Raw genomic sequence first — 17,184 nt, 5'->3', positions numbered from 1 at the left:
CAAAAGAGTGAGTACTCTGGAGTACTAAGTATAATTTAGGACAACTAAGAATATGAAGAACCTTTGAGAATTAGACTACTTATTTCAGTAAATTAACTAGGTAGCAACTGTGAAAATGCTGATGTTAGACAGTATTTAGCTGCCCGGGCTATAAATGGATATAATTTTTACTTACCTGACAGGTGTGTCATGAGAATTAGCTAATATTGACACTTTGATCTTTAAAATGCTTTGCCAAGTATTAATTAAGGAAGGACCATTTTGCATTTAAAATACCAAGTATTTTGAAGCTGAATTTGTCTCCATCCCTCTCCTAAAATGGTAAAAAAATCTACTGTTTGTTTTTCTACATATTCCCCAGGAGATCATTTCAGAGAAACATGAGAAAGGAAGACTGACATGCGGGTCTGTGTTTCAAGGAGGATGAATGGATACCTCTAAATAAATAGCTGTGTTTTGTTGCAAGAATCTTCTCTCCTGTGGGTCTTGTAGCCAAACCTGTAGACTTAGTCAAGTGTTACTGCATTAGGGAGAAAGGTCACTCATAACCGCCAATAAACCACATTTTTATAGCTAACCCACAAGTTTTTTTAGAAGGCAAGTCTCAAAGTGAAGTATGAGAAGTACATAGCATGTTTCATATATTCAAGTACTGCAACTACTGGTAAAGTGTGGCCTCATTTCTCTGTAGAGGAAAAGGTGCCAACACATGGACAAAACTCTATTACAGTTCATCTGCAGCTAGTGATATGAAATATGTACGAAGCTGTGCAATGCTTTTGTTAGATGGGTGGCCCTGTGGGCTTCTGCCAGAGAAAAATGGAGAGCCAAGGCTTGCCTGTGGAGCCAGCTCTCTCCTAGTGACTCCATGCTCAATAAGGGCAGGAGAAGGGCAGGACTTTCACCATGGGCACTCTTATTGCAAAGATCTAGCAGCAAAGGCAAGACATTTGGCCTTTACATAACCCAGTGAATATAAACCCAGATTAGAGGGAAATAAAAGATTGTATTTGATAGCATGTGAGAAAACAACAACATAAATAAGTCTCCAAATAAGCTGCTCTACACACCCTGGAGAAATCATTATGCAGGGCTTTCCTGTGGTTGTTACTGCTTCTGGTTGCAGCCTGACCTGGTGTCACAGGCTACTCATGCTGGTAGTGCAGAGCTGCCATCTCTCCTGGAGCTGAAGTATTCTCCTTAAAGTTAGCCAGGCAACACAGGAAAGACAGAGATGCAGGGAAAGAAAAAAAGATAGGATATAGGTACTGGAAGAAATGCCAGAAATCACATGCATGAAGACAGATGCAATCCGTGTGTAGTGCCCTTGAGTGCCCTTTACGGTCTCAGTGTGACAGCGGCAGAAATTCTGTGGGAACATTTTGCAATGTCATGTTCTTGCCCACTGCCCAAGGCACACAGAAGATACGGAACAATTTTTACCTGTTTTGGCAACTTAAGTCGTATGGATCTAAAGATGTGTCTTAGAGGTGATTCTGGGGACTTAAGCCTGATTGACTGTCATATCTAGAATTAAAGTTCCTTATGTGACTCCTTCATAGTCTCTATAGTGGAAGACTTTTTCCCCTGTTTCCCTGCCTCATTTCATGCACAGCATAGACCTTACTTAATGAACTAGTAACTCCTAAATATTTCTTTTTCTCCTTATTATCAAATGTGCCTCTATGCTTTATTTACCACATTGTCCAAATGTTGCTGAGAAATATTTACAGCATCCACAATACGGGAGCTAAGCTCTTAATTAATTATCTTAAACGATAATTAATTTTACAATAGCCAGCTGGATCCTGAAACAAAGGTGGATATTTTTGAGATGGACACTGGTTTTGAGAAAATATTTTATAATTCTAGGAGTCTAAAAAATATCTCCATAGACCTTCCAGGAAGAACCTGCCTACCAGCCAGCAGAGCTTAGTGACAGCACATGGCATGACGTGGTCCTCACCCTTCAAAATGGTGTTTGAATCAGGCTATTTATGATGCCAGTGCACACATTTTACATAAGAAATACTGCTGAGAACAGTGAAAAAACACTCAGTGCTACACTAAGAACTAGTTCCTGTGATCACAAATTACAAAATGTGCAGTGAAAACCTAATTTTGGTATCTAATCAGGGCCGAGTGCTCTTCCCCTCGTCCTGTTCACTCTCCTGCCTGAGCTCTACTTGATGATGCCTGCTCCTGATTCCCCAAGGTACACACTCCCCTTCCTCCACCTTGCAGTCACTGCCTCAAGATTATTTTGATGTATCATCAGCCTAATTCAACACAATTGGCTGTTCATCATCTCTACCAGTCCATTTTATGTTTTTCCTAGCCTTTCCTTATTTTTTAAGAGGAACAAACCCCTCACTCTCTCATATTCTTTTCACCTCTTTATCAGGCAGAGAAACACAGCAAGCCAACATTTCACTGGATTTATCCAGCATCCCAGCTTGATCTTTCATCTCTTTGAAAAGTCAGTCCAGAATTTCATTGGATGAAAATGAGGAAGAGCAAGTTCATTCCACTTTCTGGCTTTATGGGTAACCAAAGCCAAAATCCTACCAGTTATCCTGCTGAACCATTACAACGTATTCAAGCTCAAGTTTCACATTTAATTTTCAATTTTGACTAAACCAGAAACTTTTAATAAATATTTCTAGATGTGCTACACATCAAAATGGATGATTGTAAGAGGAGGTGCTGGATTTCACAGCTTCAGGGCTCTACCTCCAGTTTGTGAGTGACTGCAGGTAAAACCACTCCTCCTCTTGGCTCTCATTAGGTCCTCTGATTCCGCCTTTCAATTCTGCTGTCTTTGTATATGAGAATATCTCCATAGCCACTTTTGAGATACAAAACTAAAAGTGCATGTGAAAAGGTATTATTTTCTTCTCTCCACAAAAGCTTGTTAATTTGGTATTACTGCAAAAATCCCAGCCAATGTGGGGCCAATTAATCTTTGAAAATTATTGATGTTTAGAAGAATAAATCTCTAATTTTAATGTCAGATACCTGCAAGAACCAGATCAAAAAGAAGGTTTACATTTAGGAGCTCAGACTACATTTGCATATCAGAAAAATAACATATACTGGAGATCTTATTTATTTTTACATGAAGGACAAAATGTTATCATCCATCTCTGCAGCAGGATGTGTTTATTCCTCTGTCAGTTTAAGGATCAGCTAATAATCACATTGCCAATATTATACTACTCAGCTTCCTGAAATAAGCTCTACTTCATGTCTTTTAATTGTTTCCACATACATACATGAAATGACATTTTAACTGGGAAGATATCTCTTGTAGGTCAACCAACACTCAAATGGTACTCTCCTGCTCAATAGGCCCTTAAAAACTACAAAGAAGAAACCAACAATATTCTGCTTATTTCACAAAAAATGGGAGCTAAAGATAGCTCTTCCCAAGTTTCCCAGAAGTATCAGTTGAAGATTGAGTGGTGAGAAAAATGTGAAAGCAACTGACAAAAATTTTACATGTACAAAGTCGTCACATGCATGGGATAGTTCAAGAAGTGTCAGTGGCCTGAACAGGGTCATCTGGAATGTACTTTTAAGGATCTTGAAGCAACTAAAGTGACTGGTCACAGTAATTACTTCAAACTTCATTGTTTTGCTCAATACACATCAGAAGGTTTTAAGCATTTGATTTTATACCTTATAAGCCTACATACGTTTCAAGCTTGGCCAGATACCAGTAATGGAAAGAATCAATGCACAGCCTAATCTGTAAATCTTTAACTTAGGGCACAATGTTGTCAAATCTGAGGATCTTCATTTCAAGCAACCCTATGTCAGTAGACAACTCCATATAAACCAGACAGCTCTTTGCAATGCTATATGTAGTTCCTGCAGTTTTCAGTACTACTGGTCAGCCAGTAATTATTGAAGACAAGTTTATAAAACCTGAAAGGCTAGAATTACAACTGTCCCAGCTTGTTAGACATTTAAGACATAATCACTGTTCTGTTTAACATCTAAGTCATTAATTCTGTACTTTATTCAGCATTTGGAAAGGCTTAGTTGACTGCTTCCAAGCTCATCAGTCAGGCTCTGGGAAAAGGAAGGTGAGATCGTGGGAAAAATGTAATATGAAAAAACACTGGAACGAATCTATGGTAGCTAAAAGTTCCTGACTATCATTGCCCTGCACATCAGAGCCACTCAAAACCTCCTGGGGAATGACTTGCAGAGACACAGCTTTGCTTCAATACAAAAATATATACATACAAATACACATGTGCAGGCACACAGAGGGTTCACATTATTATGAAATACAGCTAAGGAAAGCAATTACTTTAGGAAAAATAATGGGGTATTCACCAGCAAAGTAACAGTTTCAAGAGGTTCTAGAAAATGAAGCAAAGCTCTTATTGTTAGAGAACTGTTGACTGCAGGTTTGAAAAAGTGACCTCAAGCGAGCAATGATGCACTTAGCCTGGAACTTGCAACTGCTGTATTTCACTCTAAATTGAATTGCCAATCCACAGTGTAATTTTTTTGTACTATAATCTCACATCTTTGGGGCAAGTATACCAAAAAATACTATACACAGGCTGCATTATTCCAAGTTAGACTAAATTCCTCTGGAAATAGCAAATATGTCTGCATTACTGAATTTAAGAATCTCTGTGGGTATTTATATGGGAGTAGTGTTTTATCTTTTTGAGGGCGAATAGTTGATCATTTTTCCTGCGAATAGTTCTTAAGCATACAAGTGACTAATAGCACATGGACCCATTAAAAGCATTTAGGTACATATAAGCCTATAGACCCATATAACAGATATTCTATACCTCACACACATATGCACAGTGGTCAGATCCTGCATTCTCACCATAATAAAAGTGGCTGTCAATTTAACATGATTTATAATACCACCAATGTCAATGGTTTGTAAACATAAGTAATTGACACATGCTGTGGAATACTTACATTCACTTTTCCACTAAGTCTTCTTCACTATAATCAAGTTATTTTCCAGGACAGTTTAATCTTCTTACTAAATAAAAGAAGGCAACAATTAAAAATATATTCATATGCATTAAGCTATGTTTAATCACATTAAATTTATGAACTTTAAAAATATTGATTTAAGATCATCTATAGTGCAATATAAACTTTAATTTGTTTATAAACAGTCAGTTTTATTACATTTTAAACACAACTTTATCACACCATAACTTTCCATCCTGAAGCTAAATGGGGCAATGTTCTGTATTTCAATAGCTGCTCAGATAATAAATCAGATGGACAGTTGCTCACAGATGTACAACTAATTACCAAAGAACTGAGACTTAAACTGATGTATTACCAGAAAGAATGCCTAGCATTACAGATGGGTTACTGTATGAGTTGGTACTCCTCTAGCTAGAGCTTGAACATGCTCTGACCAGTGGCAGTACTTGGCACCTCCCAGAACCAAACATTTAAGAATGGAAGAGAAATAGTGTCTGTCCCTTTAGGGAAGGATAAAATACCATCAGATAATTTTTAACATCACTGTATATGCCAAAAAGTGATAAAAAGAGTTCACGTAGATTGTTCAACATAAATGTAAAGATGACAACTGTCCTCAAAAAAATATCCCAGGCAATAGACATATTGAGTGTTGTATGCCTCGACCTGTTCCACACACAGAGTTATCTCAGCTGCTTTTAGCAAAGCATGCAATGCACAATCAAACAGTGTGCAGCACAAGCCAATGCATGCACTAAAAGACCACTGCATGGCAGTTCCCAGGGAAGAGAGACCTGAACACCTGGCAAAATCACCACCTTTTCTCCAAAATCATCTCATCTCAACTGAACATGATTTTGAGACTCACATAACTCTGGCTTCTCACGAAAGTAAGACACAAACATCAGCAGGACTTGTATTTTCCCTTCATGTTTCTTGAGGCTGCCCAGTGCTAAACCAAATTTAGTTTGCTAATGTTCCATGGAATTTAATTTCCTGTATTCACACCCTATATCTAGTTGCTACAGGAAGATGTTCTTTAAGACTATGTACATTCATCTCTTTGCAGGGAAAAGCTGTTTGAGGGAACAACCCTCACTGGGTACAGGATGAACATGATCATCAAAATTGTGAGATGAGGTATATGGAAGAGCTAGGTGAGATATTTAAACCACAGCTGCATGATACAGGCTAAGTGGAGAGTGTAGGAGTGGACTGAGGAAGGTCATATGAGGGAAGTGTAAGTAAAGCAGCCAACCCAAGAAACAAACAAAAAAATTAGACTGTAGGACCAAGGTAAAGGGCAGATTTCTTTCTATGCCTTACCAACAACAGGAAAAACAGATCTGGTGCAACTTAAGCATGGAAAAGAAAATTCAGAAGTAAAAGGAAGTGCAAAGGAATGTGAACAATTATCATCCTGTCAACAGCCAAGAAAGAAGTAGGTGGAGGTAGTCAGCAAGGAAACAAGACTTGATCCTGCTGAGAAGTTTGCTTTATATATCTGTGTTGTCTCTTTCCTTACGAGCTTTTTTGCAAGCATTGCTGAACAGTAATTTAGGCACGTCTTACACAGTTGGTTCACCTCCCAGCTTTGTAGATGCCAGAACTGAAGTGCATGGAAATTAGTATTTGGCTGAGCCTGGAAAAGTAATCAAATGCTGTCAACCCTAACTGTTATGTCCAGCCAGCTATACCCCAAATAATAAAGGTATTAGTAAAGGTATATCGCTTGCTAAAAACATCAGAAATGTATTTATTGAAAAAACTGGTTCAGCCATAACCCAGGACCTGGCACAGAATCATCTAACTACTTATGTGGCAGTTCTCACATGGATACACGAGGCATTTCAGTCTGCAGTTGGTAATCAGCTGTGCCAGAGAATGATGCTACCAAACTGTATTCAATTTTCTGTGTTATAAAATTGGAAGCCTTTTTCATAAGAAGCTTGGGACACAAGCCAGAAATCTCACTCACTGTCTCCCTATGTATTCAGACTGAGTCATCAGATTTTCCATGTTTCTCCACTCAAATGGCACACTGCTTTGGATGGACACAGGTGGTACCATCTGCCACAAGGCTTCTTGGGTTTGTTTGGTTTTGTTTCTTCCTTCTACCTCCTGCTCATAGCACAACAGCTCTTTTTCAGTATCTTACACTGGAACTAGTCTTTCATGGTATTGATTTGGCCAGCTGGCCAGTCAAAATGGACTGCTTGAACTAAAGGAACTTCAATACATAATGCTAGCACAGGTCCTCTAACAGCTGGGGGCCCTTGCAGACTGACCTCAAGCTAAAAGTACTTGGACAGCACAGGGAAATTGTTTTTTAAAGCTGACAGAAACCATGAGCACCAACAGAGCAAGTGAGTAGGGGGATGCTCACATAAACTAACTGCACTCTAACAAGGCTAATCTTCCTGTTTCTCCTCTCTCCACCGCCTTGACAGAGAGAGTCCTGCCATGCATTGCCTGCTGGATTAGGAATCAATCTTCTCTGAACTGCTTTTCTGAGAGGACTCCCTCTCCCCTCCATAACCTGCAGAAGACAGTGAGAGATTAGACTACTTTTAGCTTTTATCCTGTCCTAATCTGAACTATCTTAATTGTTCCCACCTTTCACATGAGACAATTTCTGCCTTTCAAATCAAAATACACCTTTAGGGGGAAAGGATGAAGACTACCTTGTATGGTTCATGAAGTTAAAACCATCAGGAGGGTCAATGACCCAGTAGAAACAGGACAACAATGAACCACCTCCCCATCCTGCAAGTGCCCTCTCCCTCATGAGGCAACTGCACCTCTGTATTCAGGGTCAAGGCCTCATTTCAAATAGGTGATAAACTCAGGCTCATTGGTTGTGTCCAAGTGCAAAATTTTGCAAGTAGATAACATGCTGCCCTGGCACTGCAGCTGCCAGGGAGATAATGGCTTCTGAAAACAGCAAGGAACCAAGTGTAGCACTCGTTCTGCAGTGCCTAAAGCTGATGCTGCTGTAAGTACGAGTAAGAACATATTGAGTTCCTTTTCTTTTTTTTTTTAATGTTTGCTTCTAGAGCTAAAAACAGATCATAAACCACTTTTCTTTGAGGAAGGCTTTTGTTTGTTTGTTAAAAAGGGCAGGCACTGGGTCAGGGATAGAAAGTTGTGCTATCCGGTTCCCAGACACAAACCTTACTCCCCGGAGCCTTCAGCTATATGTAACATATGGAGCAGATACTTTTCATATAGACTTTTACACGCCCATGTAACTTTTATCTGGCTGTTGAGCTAACAAGCACAGTGCCCTTGATAGGATGGAGCACATAGCATAAAACTACATACTGCTTTTTGAGCTTAATTTTGAGGGTGGATCTTCACATTTCAGTGTTGGGAAGGCAACATTACAACACTGACACCATGCCCATATGGAAACAGGATATATAACATAATATTAAAAACTTTAGGGTGATATCAAATGTCAACGTAATACTCTAAATATTGCAATGTATTTACATCTCTAATTAACCCAGTATCACATTACTACACTCCAATATCTGGCCAGTGCATTATCTTCCCTCACCTTCAATTCTCTAGCTTACATGACTTGGTCATCTCCACTCTGCCCTCTCCACCTCCTTGACCACAGACAGCAGATTCCACTTCTAGCACATGAGCTCCTGAGTTTTATTACTGACTTCCTTTCTCCTCTGCTTGGCTCACTGCTATTCACTTGGCTGTCTCTAGACAGCACTTTTTCATAATGTGAGGACACCAACTTTTTTTTCCTGAAGCCTCTCTCTTTATTTTGAGAGCAAATGGAGCCAAGGCCAGCCACCGTGACACACCACCTCCATGCAAGGGACCTATTTGTGCAACCTGGTGATCTCCCAATGATGCAGGATGCTCCCCATGTCATGACCATCATCTAGTGCAGGGGACAGGAGACAGACCAGCATTACACACCAGAACAATGTTTACTCTTGGTTTTCCAGGAATTCAACATGATATTGCCATAGCCAATTTTTAAAATTACCCAGTGTCCTGGTTTTGTCAAGGACAGAGTTAATTTTTTTTGCAGTAGCTGTGAGGGGGCAGAGCTTGGAGCTGTGTGGGTATGTTTAGGTTGTTATTCTATACCACCCACATTATCACTGTCGGGGGGGGGGGGAGGGGGGGGGGGAAATAGGGGAATCTTACTTCTGGGAAGAAAAGCGTGGCTTTGGGTCACACAAAAGAGTGGCAGGTTAGCTATCGTTAATTTTCTCAGGTGAGCATTTATTTGCCTGTAAATCACCCTCATTTTGTATACTTTTGTTATTAATACTGCAGCTCTAACTGTTCATTTTTTATATCATTCCTGTCTCCAGTAAGTTGTTTCTTATCTCAACCTGTAATTTTCCCCTTTTTGTGTCTCCAATCTCAACTCCATCCCCGGAGTGGGAAGGGGAAAGAAGGTGAGGGGAGCAAGTGAGTGGTTGGTTGGTTTGGGAAGAGTCTTGGGGGTGGGGGGGGGGGGGCACTTATCTGGAGAGTGCTGTTCCATTCCTAAATCATGACACCCAGAATTCAAAATTAACCAAAGCTCACAAGTTCAGTTTTCCCTTCACTTTCCTACCGCTTCAAAGTCCTAAAATGATATTACTGTTTCCCTCAGTTCTCATATAGTCCTCTTTTTCTTTGATCCTTTGGCCTCTGTGGGACAGGGAAGAGAAGAGGCATAGAAACTTATGGGAAAATGAAGCAGACTGCCATCTGTGTTTGTGCTGACCCTAAAAACCAGTATAAACACAGACCAGTTAAACTAGTTTGCATTCACCAGCAGTTTTCAAAGTACTGAAGAAGTTCAATCATTTCAAAATACCAGTAAGTATTTCACTGACAAGAATTGCTCTGATGTTATGCAGACTTACAGCTAGCTCTGTATGTGCTATGAAATATTCTACAGCTGCTGCTTTAGTTTAAAACAGCCCCAGCAACACCAACCACCCCCTCTTCAGAACACAGCTGATAACTACTAACTGAAGAACACAAAAATTCACCAAAATTGTTCTATGACCACTACTGTTCAATCAAGGTAAATGGTGTGACATCCAAGGACACTGTTTCAGAGCCTTACATGTCAAAAAAGAAAATCAGTATCTGTTATATTACATTCTCCCTTTCATCTTCATGTCATTGAAGGCATTCCACAGGCAGTTTTACTTCTGACAGCACTGATTTTCAATCAATCTGCTCTGGCCTGGATTTGAAATAGGATACTACATGAAATTGGATGCTGGTAGCCTCAAACATGTCCGGGCTTGCACAGGAGGTTAAACAAAAAGAAAAAGAACGGCTTTTTAAAACACAGGGTGCTAGTAAAACCGATTTTAAAGTGTCCCTTCATTTCTCTGAACTGGAAGTAATATATTATCTCTATAAAATCTTTTATACCAAGTTCTTGGAATTCTTTATTTATACAATGCCATTGGTGCACACCTCACCTTAGAAATACACATTTTAATAGTCAACCAAAGTGATACAAGCCACCAAAGTAAATAAGACTACTTTAAAATTGGCTACACTACCTTTCCCCATATATCTGGGCCAAGCTAGGGCCCAGTCCTGCAGTCTCTTTCATCATGTAGTCAGTACTCGCACAAGAATTTGAAGGTTTACTCCCTGAATTACAGAATGCAGACTACCTTACTGGAAAAAGGACCAGGCATGACAGTGGGAGTGTGAAAAAGGAGAGGAAAAAATGAAAAGTGTAGGAAGGTAAAAAGGAGCAAAGATTGTTAAATGAGGAATGTGGCACGGATAAGAGAGAATAAGATGCGTAAGGAGAGAGCAGCAAATGATGGTGTAGAATACAAGAGGAAAGGCATAAAAGAATAAAAATCTTATCCTGAGCACTACAAGACTTTAAAAGCATTTGTGTGACATTGAACAAAGTACAGGAAGAATGTGGAGAGAGGAGAATTTTATTTTAAATTTTATTTAAAAAGTAAAAATCACCCAAAATTTACTTCCCACTCCTCTATCATCCTGCACTGAGATGTCTGTTCCTCTGAAGCGGGGTATGAGAGGATGTGAGGACTACTGGCATGGTGAGCCAGGCAAGCCTTGCCTGAGACTAGCTGGATGGATCAGTGAAGTTTCTGGTGTCTTCTTTGATAGTGACTGATTTTTCCCATGATAGCCTATCACATTGCAAATTTTATTCTTCTCTTTGTTTCTAAAAGTGCAAAAGGGAACCACTACAAAGCCTGGCTGGAAGCTTGAGTGAAATTTCTTCCCCATTGAGAAATGTATAAAAATCACAACCTTCTCATTAATACTACAGTGGCTTGGCTGTGCCTCTTGCTGGACAGATCAGAAAGCATCACAGCAATCCAGTGTTAAAACACCAGGAATGTCTCATTTGTCCATCAAATCCAATGAACAAGGTGAATCTCTGCCTAATTACAAGCAATATAAGAACGCTTCCCTCTTTCAAATCAGGCAGAAGGGCTCTTCTCATCTTCAGTGCCTCTCAGAGAATCAGCCCGACTGCCTCCACACTCTCCCTTGCTTTCTCTGTGACCTGTCTTCCTAATCTGGAATCCTTCAAAGCTGGGAACTGGACCCCCTGCCTCGATTCCCATCATCTGCACCGATTTATGTTAGCAAGCCAGGCCAGCCGGCTGCCACACCCAAAGAGCCCATACGCCCTGATACTGTGCACTCAAGAAAAAAAACAAACCAAAAACCCCCCAAACAAACCCCCACCCCGCCCGAACCAAAAAAGCACAACAGTCTAGCTTGGCTTGGCCTGCCAGGTTAAAACTTGCTCTCTCCTTGTGAGCTTAATCTACCTGCTGCTGCTGGGCACAGACACTTCCCTGGCTGTAGCTGCTCTTCTGGTGGGTGAACCCCTCTCCTGCAAATATTTCAGAGGTGTTTCTAGGCTGGGGAGGGTACAGGCTACTGTTTCTACTTTACCAGGAAAGATACATATGTTGACACTTTTTAAAAAAAGAAACCATTCCAAACAGCGATAGGAGCTGGCTCGGGCCGATACGGCCCTATCTTGCAGAGCAAGTCACAGCAGGTTCTTTAATCGCCGGCTCTGCAAACACTGATTCACCCCCACCCCTCCACGGGACCTTAACTTGCCCGGTGCTCCCGAGCAGAGGACGCACGAATCTGAAAGTACTGACAGCGAATGGCTGGGCAAACTCCCAGCTGATCTGATGGTTCAACCAACTTCAGTTCCTCCCTTACTAACAACCACCTTTTTTTGTTTGTTGCTTTGTTTGTTTTTGGTTACTCCCCTCCCCCCCAAACTTCTTTCTTTCATGCTTACATGGGGCATGAGCTAAGGGAGTAAGTGCTTGTTCAGTTCAAGCACTTCTTCTTCGCCAGCAGAGCAAACTGTGTTTGGATGCACACGAAGGGAAAGGCAATATTTATAAAGGAAGTTCCCACACTTCCTCTTCAAACAAATCACTTCTGGCTGGTTTTGCAATTACAGACCTACCGTAAAAAGGGGGTGGAGGAATAAAAAAACATTGGGTATATTATTTCCTTTTAAAGTCACTTCCTTTTGAAAAGCAAGCTTCCAGAGAGGAAGGAGTTAAGCACTCAGGACAAACTGTCAAATTTTCAGTAACTAATTTACTCTTCCTGTAGGTCTGGAGGAAATCCACAGCTGCCACAAATATTCCTTGCTCATTTCAATACTACTCGTTGTGAAATGGATTTTAATGGCCAAGCAAAGCCATCCAAACTGCAGATGTAATTAAAGCCACTGAAACTGGCTCCACAGAAGGCTGGGAAGTGCCCCGTGCCCTATTTTGGGGCAGATGCCATGGTACAGGCTGGCAGGGTGGCAGTAATACCAGGACACCTCGGCCTCATCCTTGTCACAGCATGCAGTGTTTCTGCTGAGAGGATGGATCCTGCTCACTGGGAGGGCAGCAGGGCTTATGAGAGACGATGTGCAGCAGGCAATGCACAGGGAGCCAGGAGTGTCCTGCAGGGAGCCAGGAGTGTCCTGCAGCCGGGGCTGGCAGCTGCCTGTGCTGTCAGTGAACTGTGCACACCAGTGCAGGGCCTCTGCAGGGCAATGCTGGGTCCATCTGGAAGCATTTGCTCTCACCCGGTTTTCATCCCACGCCCTGCTCCCTGGGTTATGAAGCTCTACCACCCCAAACCCACTTGTTTGTAGTGCTACAGTGTTAAAAACCTCTTCATCCGTGGGCAAACTGTATCCAACAAGCTAATTTCCCTCCACACAGAGTGGCTAAAGTCTGCAACACTAGCATAGGAAGCAAAGATTTTTCTGACAATTCACAATAAATCAGCTTCCTATTTGAACCGGCATACCTTCATTTCTTCTGCAGTGAGTCAACCTAATAGTCTACCCAAAAGGTTGGTAGTCCCCTGGTATTGAAATCTGTATTAGATCCATACCCAGCAAAGGAAAAATAAAGTTTTCCCGAAACTCTTATCCAAAGCGTGGGAGGATGGAAAATAAGATCAGCATACCTTGCTGGAAATAGTTCTCAAGATAAAAGATAGGATTGCTCTGGCACTAACATCTCCCTCCTCCTTCCTTCCCTTCCTCAGTTACAGTGAGGTGCAAATGCCTTAGGAAACTCCCTGTCCCTACTATGCACTTTTTTTCATGTTTAATCTTAGATTAGAACACAATTGGATTTGGACTTGATTAACTTTTCAGGCAAAAACATTCCCACACCTTTGAGTTACTAATTTCATTTGATAACAGCTGCAGAAAACTAGCTCCATATTTTTGAAGTTAAATCACTGCCAAATTCTGCTTTCCGGTGCCAGCTGCTCAAAATAAGTATAAAAAACTTTCCAAAACAATTATATTTAAATTATTAATTAACACCACATGGAATATTATGATTAAAATCAATTAGTTTATGCAAAGATATCTACAAACCTAAAACACAGTAACAGTGAAAGAGATTCTTTAGTTGATGAATAATTAATACAGCTTTTCATTTGTTTCACCTCACATGCCAAGTAGCACAAAAGGAAAGTCATTAATGCAAGTGGATCACAGAGGTAACAACAGCAATCATTGCACATTTATAGTCACTAAACTATTTCAGTGAAAATTTTGTAGGACCAAAAATACCCCTGCAATATCAGGTTCAGAACGAACTAAAACCCAGTTTTGACCATCTGGATGAAACAAAGAAAAGAAAAGCAGAGCTGCCTCCTCAGCTTTTTTGCTGTACATAACCAGCAAGATCTGTCATCAGCTGTAAGAAGTTAGGTCCTCTGAAACCTGTCTTCAGACCTGCAAGATTCCTGAAAGTGGCTTGTCTCACTGCCCTCCCATTTCTGAAAGCAAAACACCATGGTTTGGCCAATTACCTCCACGTTTTTACCATGAAGGCATGTGATTTTATACCCACACACATACTGTTTCCTCTCAGGAAACAAAAGAAGCATTTTTCCAGTCTGACATGCCCCAGGTTTCTCGGCAAAGCACAACACTTCTTTAAAAAACAGTGGGTTTTGCTAAACAGTGTTCAGATTTCCTGGGGATTACCAGAACTACATACCTCTTATTAAAATGTGCTCCAGTGACATGAGATGATGTCAGCAGAAGAACAGCATAAATCATTAATTGCTGCAAAACTAAAAGCTTAGCATGTGTTATAACATTCCTTGATTATTTGCGTTGGAACCAGCAAGCAGTTGCCATTATGCCACTGGTCTGACACTACTCCACTTTCATCCTACTTTTAGCCATTTATCTCCAGATAAACCTTTACACCATTAAAAAAAAAAAAAAAAGTTGGATTTGTACATGTTTGTTTTTATTTTCAAAATTACTCAGAGTATCTCTCCACGGAAATGTCAGAGATTAAAAAAGTATTTGCGGTGGGAGAACACTCATTGCCATTTAAATGTTGAATTACAGCAGAGCACTAAGAAATGACGTAGGTGTTTGATCAAAGAGCTTCCTGCATCGTCTGTTAACAGCTCCTCCGTGTGAGGCAACAATGGGGATATTTTCACACTGTGCAAACACTAACTTTGCAACACATTTCTGCTCCAAATAGGAGGCTCACCTGCTTCCCTTAATACACAACATACCTTCTCCTTTCTCATTACATTACTCTTGCTGCCCTTTTTTGTGCCTTTCACCATAGCCTCCTCTATATCCCATCAGCGGAAAACAGAACCAATAACATTAGGCTTGAACTTCCTACCTCCTGACACTAGCAGGCTCAAAAATCTAGACAAAACAAACTGTCCCGTTTCTGCATTACCTGTGCATTGATTTCAGAATCCAAAACCCTTCTGGTCACGAATGAGAAATGATGTGGCTTCCTTCATGATAAACGATGCAACTTTCTCCAAACAAAGCTTATCCAACTGTGACACAGAGCCTGCCTTGCCTGGGACTGTCTTGTAAATGGAAAAAAATTCCACAAGACTCGTCTTCACCTACCTCTTAGGGTACTGCAAGTGAAAGATTTTCCATTCCAATGACCTGCTTTCCTTGCAGCACCTCTTGTTGCTGGGTCAAAACTTTTACACTCCTCCTAATTCCACGCCTGCAACCAATATGCACTGCTACCAACCCATCAGCACATACTTTTCATATCTTTCAAACAGATGGTAGTTTGGGGATGAATTACACTTGGTTTCACAGTCAGCCCAATCCCAGGCACAGTGTTATCACCACAGACAAAAGAGCCCACAGATCTGCTTCCTTTGGCCGTAAAGGTTTGCTCTACCTTTGCACTGGTAAAGTACTTAATGGACAAGACTGGGGCTTAAATATTCCCCAGACCAGGTAGACTTTTTAAAAAGCAGCACTAGTTCACTCCACTTAAAGGGAAAAATGATCCTTTGCCTGAGAAATACCCTCTCTTCTGCTGTGTTTGGGTCTCTGTGGCTGCAGAGCTGCATGGAAGATGTGTGAACTGAAAATGAAGTCAGAAAGGCAATGCCATGGTCTTCTTACTGGCATGAAACCGATTTTGTAACCTATGTTGAAAGAGCTCTTGACATGTTATGGTCTGGAACATGCCTGCATTATGTCTGTGGCCATAAACTGGCCAGCTTTGATTTCTGGGTCTCAGCAATAGCAAAGTAGCTAGAAACAAGTGGTTTTGCCTCTACTTACAGAGTGTTATAGTGAAATGGGATCCTGGCTGAATGCAAAAATTTTCCCCCTCCATAAAGAAGGTGCAGTTCTTCTCAGTATTTCCTCTCTCTCTAGAAATAGTGTGCTAGGAAACCGCTTGCACTGTAGGACTCACAGAACCCCATGGCAAAGCTGTCTCTAATTGGCAAGCCTATCTGCCCATCTCACCCAACAAAAGAAAGCATTAATCCACATCTTTGAGAATTCAATAAGTCATTTAAGCAGAAGGTCAGGTACCTAATGGGCTGTCAAGTTCAGGCTGTCTGTCTCTCTGTCTTCCTGGCTCCTCAAGTTCCCAGACCTTGACTGAGGGTCCTCAGGAGTTGGGTACTTTGTTTTCCTGCCAGAGCACTATGAAGGCTAGAGCACAGGTGACTGCTTTGCAAATTTAAGTTGGGATGATATATTCTGGCTTCATTGAAAGAGAGAGGGGAAAAAAAGCAGCCAGGAAAAGGTACACAGCAAGGCCTGAGAAATATACTAAGGATGCTGTTTGTCCTGTATTACACTATTGAAATATCAATAGAACGTGAATATACATTCAGTAGTCTGCATTGTGCTTTTTGATCCGAACCTTACTATGACTGCTGTAGTTGTAGGACACCTCACAGCAAGGATAATTGTGTGTAAACACTGTGTGGCATAGAGTAGTATTAAATGTTATACAGAGTGTATGTATATATATATTATTATATGTATAATACACACTAATATGTTTAGTAGTACTAAAGGTAGAGAGCACGATTGTACACATTCCCCAGGCCTTTCTCAGGGCCATGAGTTATGGGGTGAGTTTGAAGACTACAGTCTGGAATGCAGAAACATTGCTACAGCTCCCAGAAATTTCCAGGAGGTACACGAAGAGGAGGGAGCCCCTTCCAGATTCGATGGGACGCAGCCTGCTGCACATACTTGTGTTTGAACAGCCTAGTAAAACCAAAACATTTTTTTCCAAACAGATCACAGGTCACGTAAGCTTCCCAAGGGATATATTGGTTACAGATGTTTTCATGTAATAAAATATTCCACTCAACTGCAGTATTTCTAACTGATAATGC

The 17,184-nt window shown here is 40.9% G+C and overlaps 1 protein-coding gene across 5 annotated transcripts in view; it reads right to left on the bottom strand.

Moving 5' to 3' along the window:
• PLXNB2 (plexin B2) overlaps window positions 1-17,184 on the bottom strand; it is a 257,236-nt gene that overhangs the window by 111,532 nt on the left and 128,520 nt on the right. For all 5 annotated transcript variants that reach the window (XM_048300734.1, XM_048300732.1, XM_048300736.1 and 2 more), the window contains one exon: window positions 4,960-5,026. In XM_048300734.1, the coding sequence (XP_048156691.1) occupies window positions 4,960-4,961 (2 nt within the window). In that variant the 5' untranslated portion in view covers window positions 4,962-5,026. The remainder of the gene's footprint in view (window positions 1-4,959; window positions 5,027-17,184) is intronic.

This window comes from Corvus hawaiiensis, chromosome 4 (assembly GCF_020740725.1).
Source record: "Corvus hawaiiensis isolate bCorHaw1 chromosome 4, bCorHaw1.pri.cur, whole genome shotgun sequence".
NCBI lineage: Eukaryota > Metazoa > Chordata > Aves > Passeriformes > Corvidae > Corvus > Corvus hawaiiensis.
This window is presented reverse-complemented; position numbering and strand designations above follow the sequence as displayed.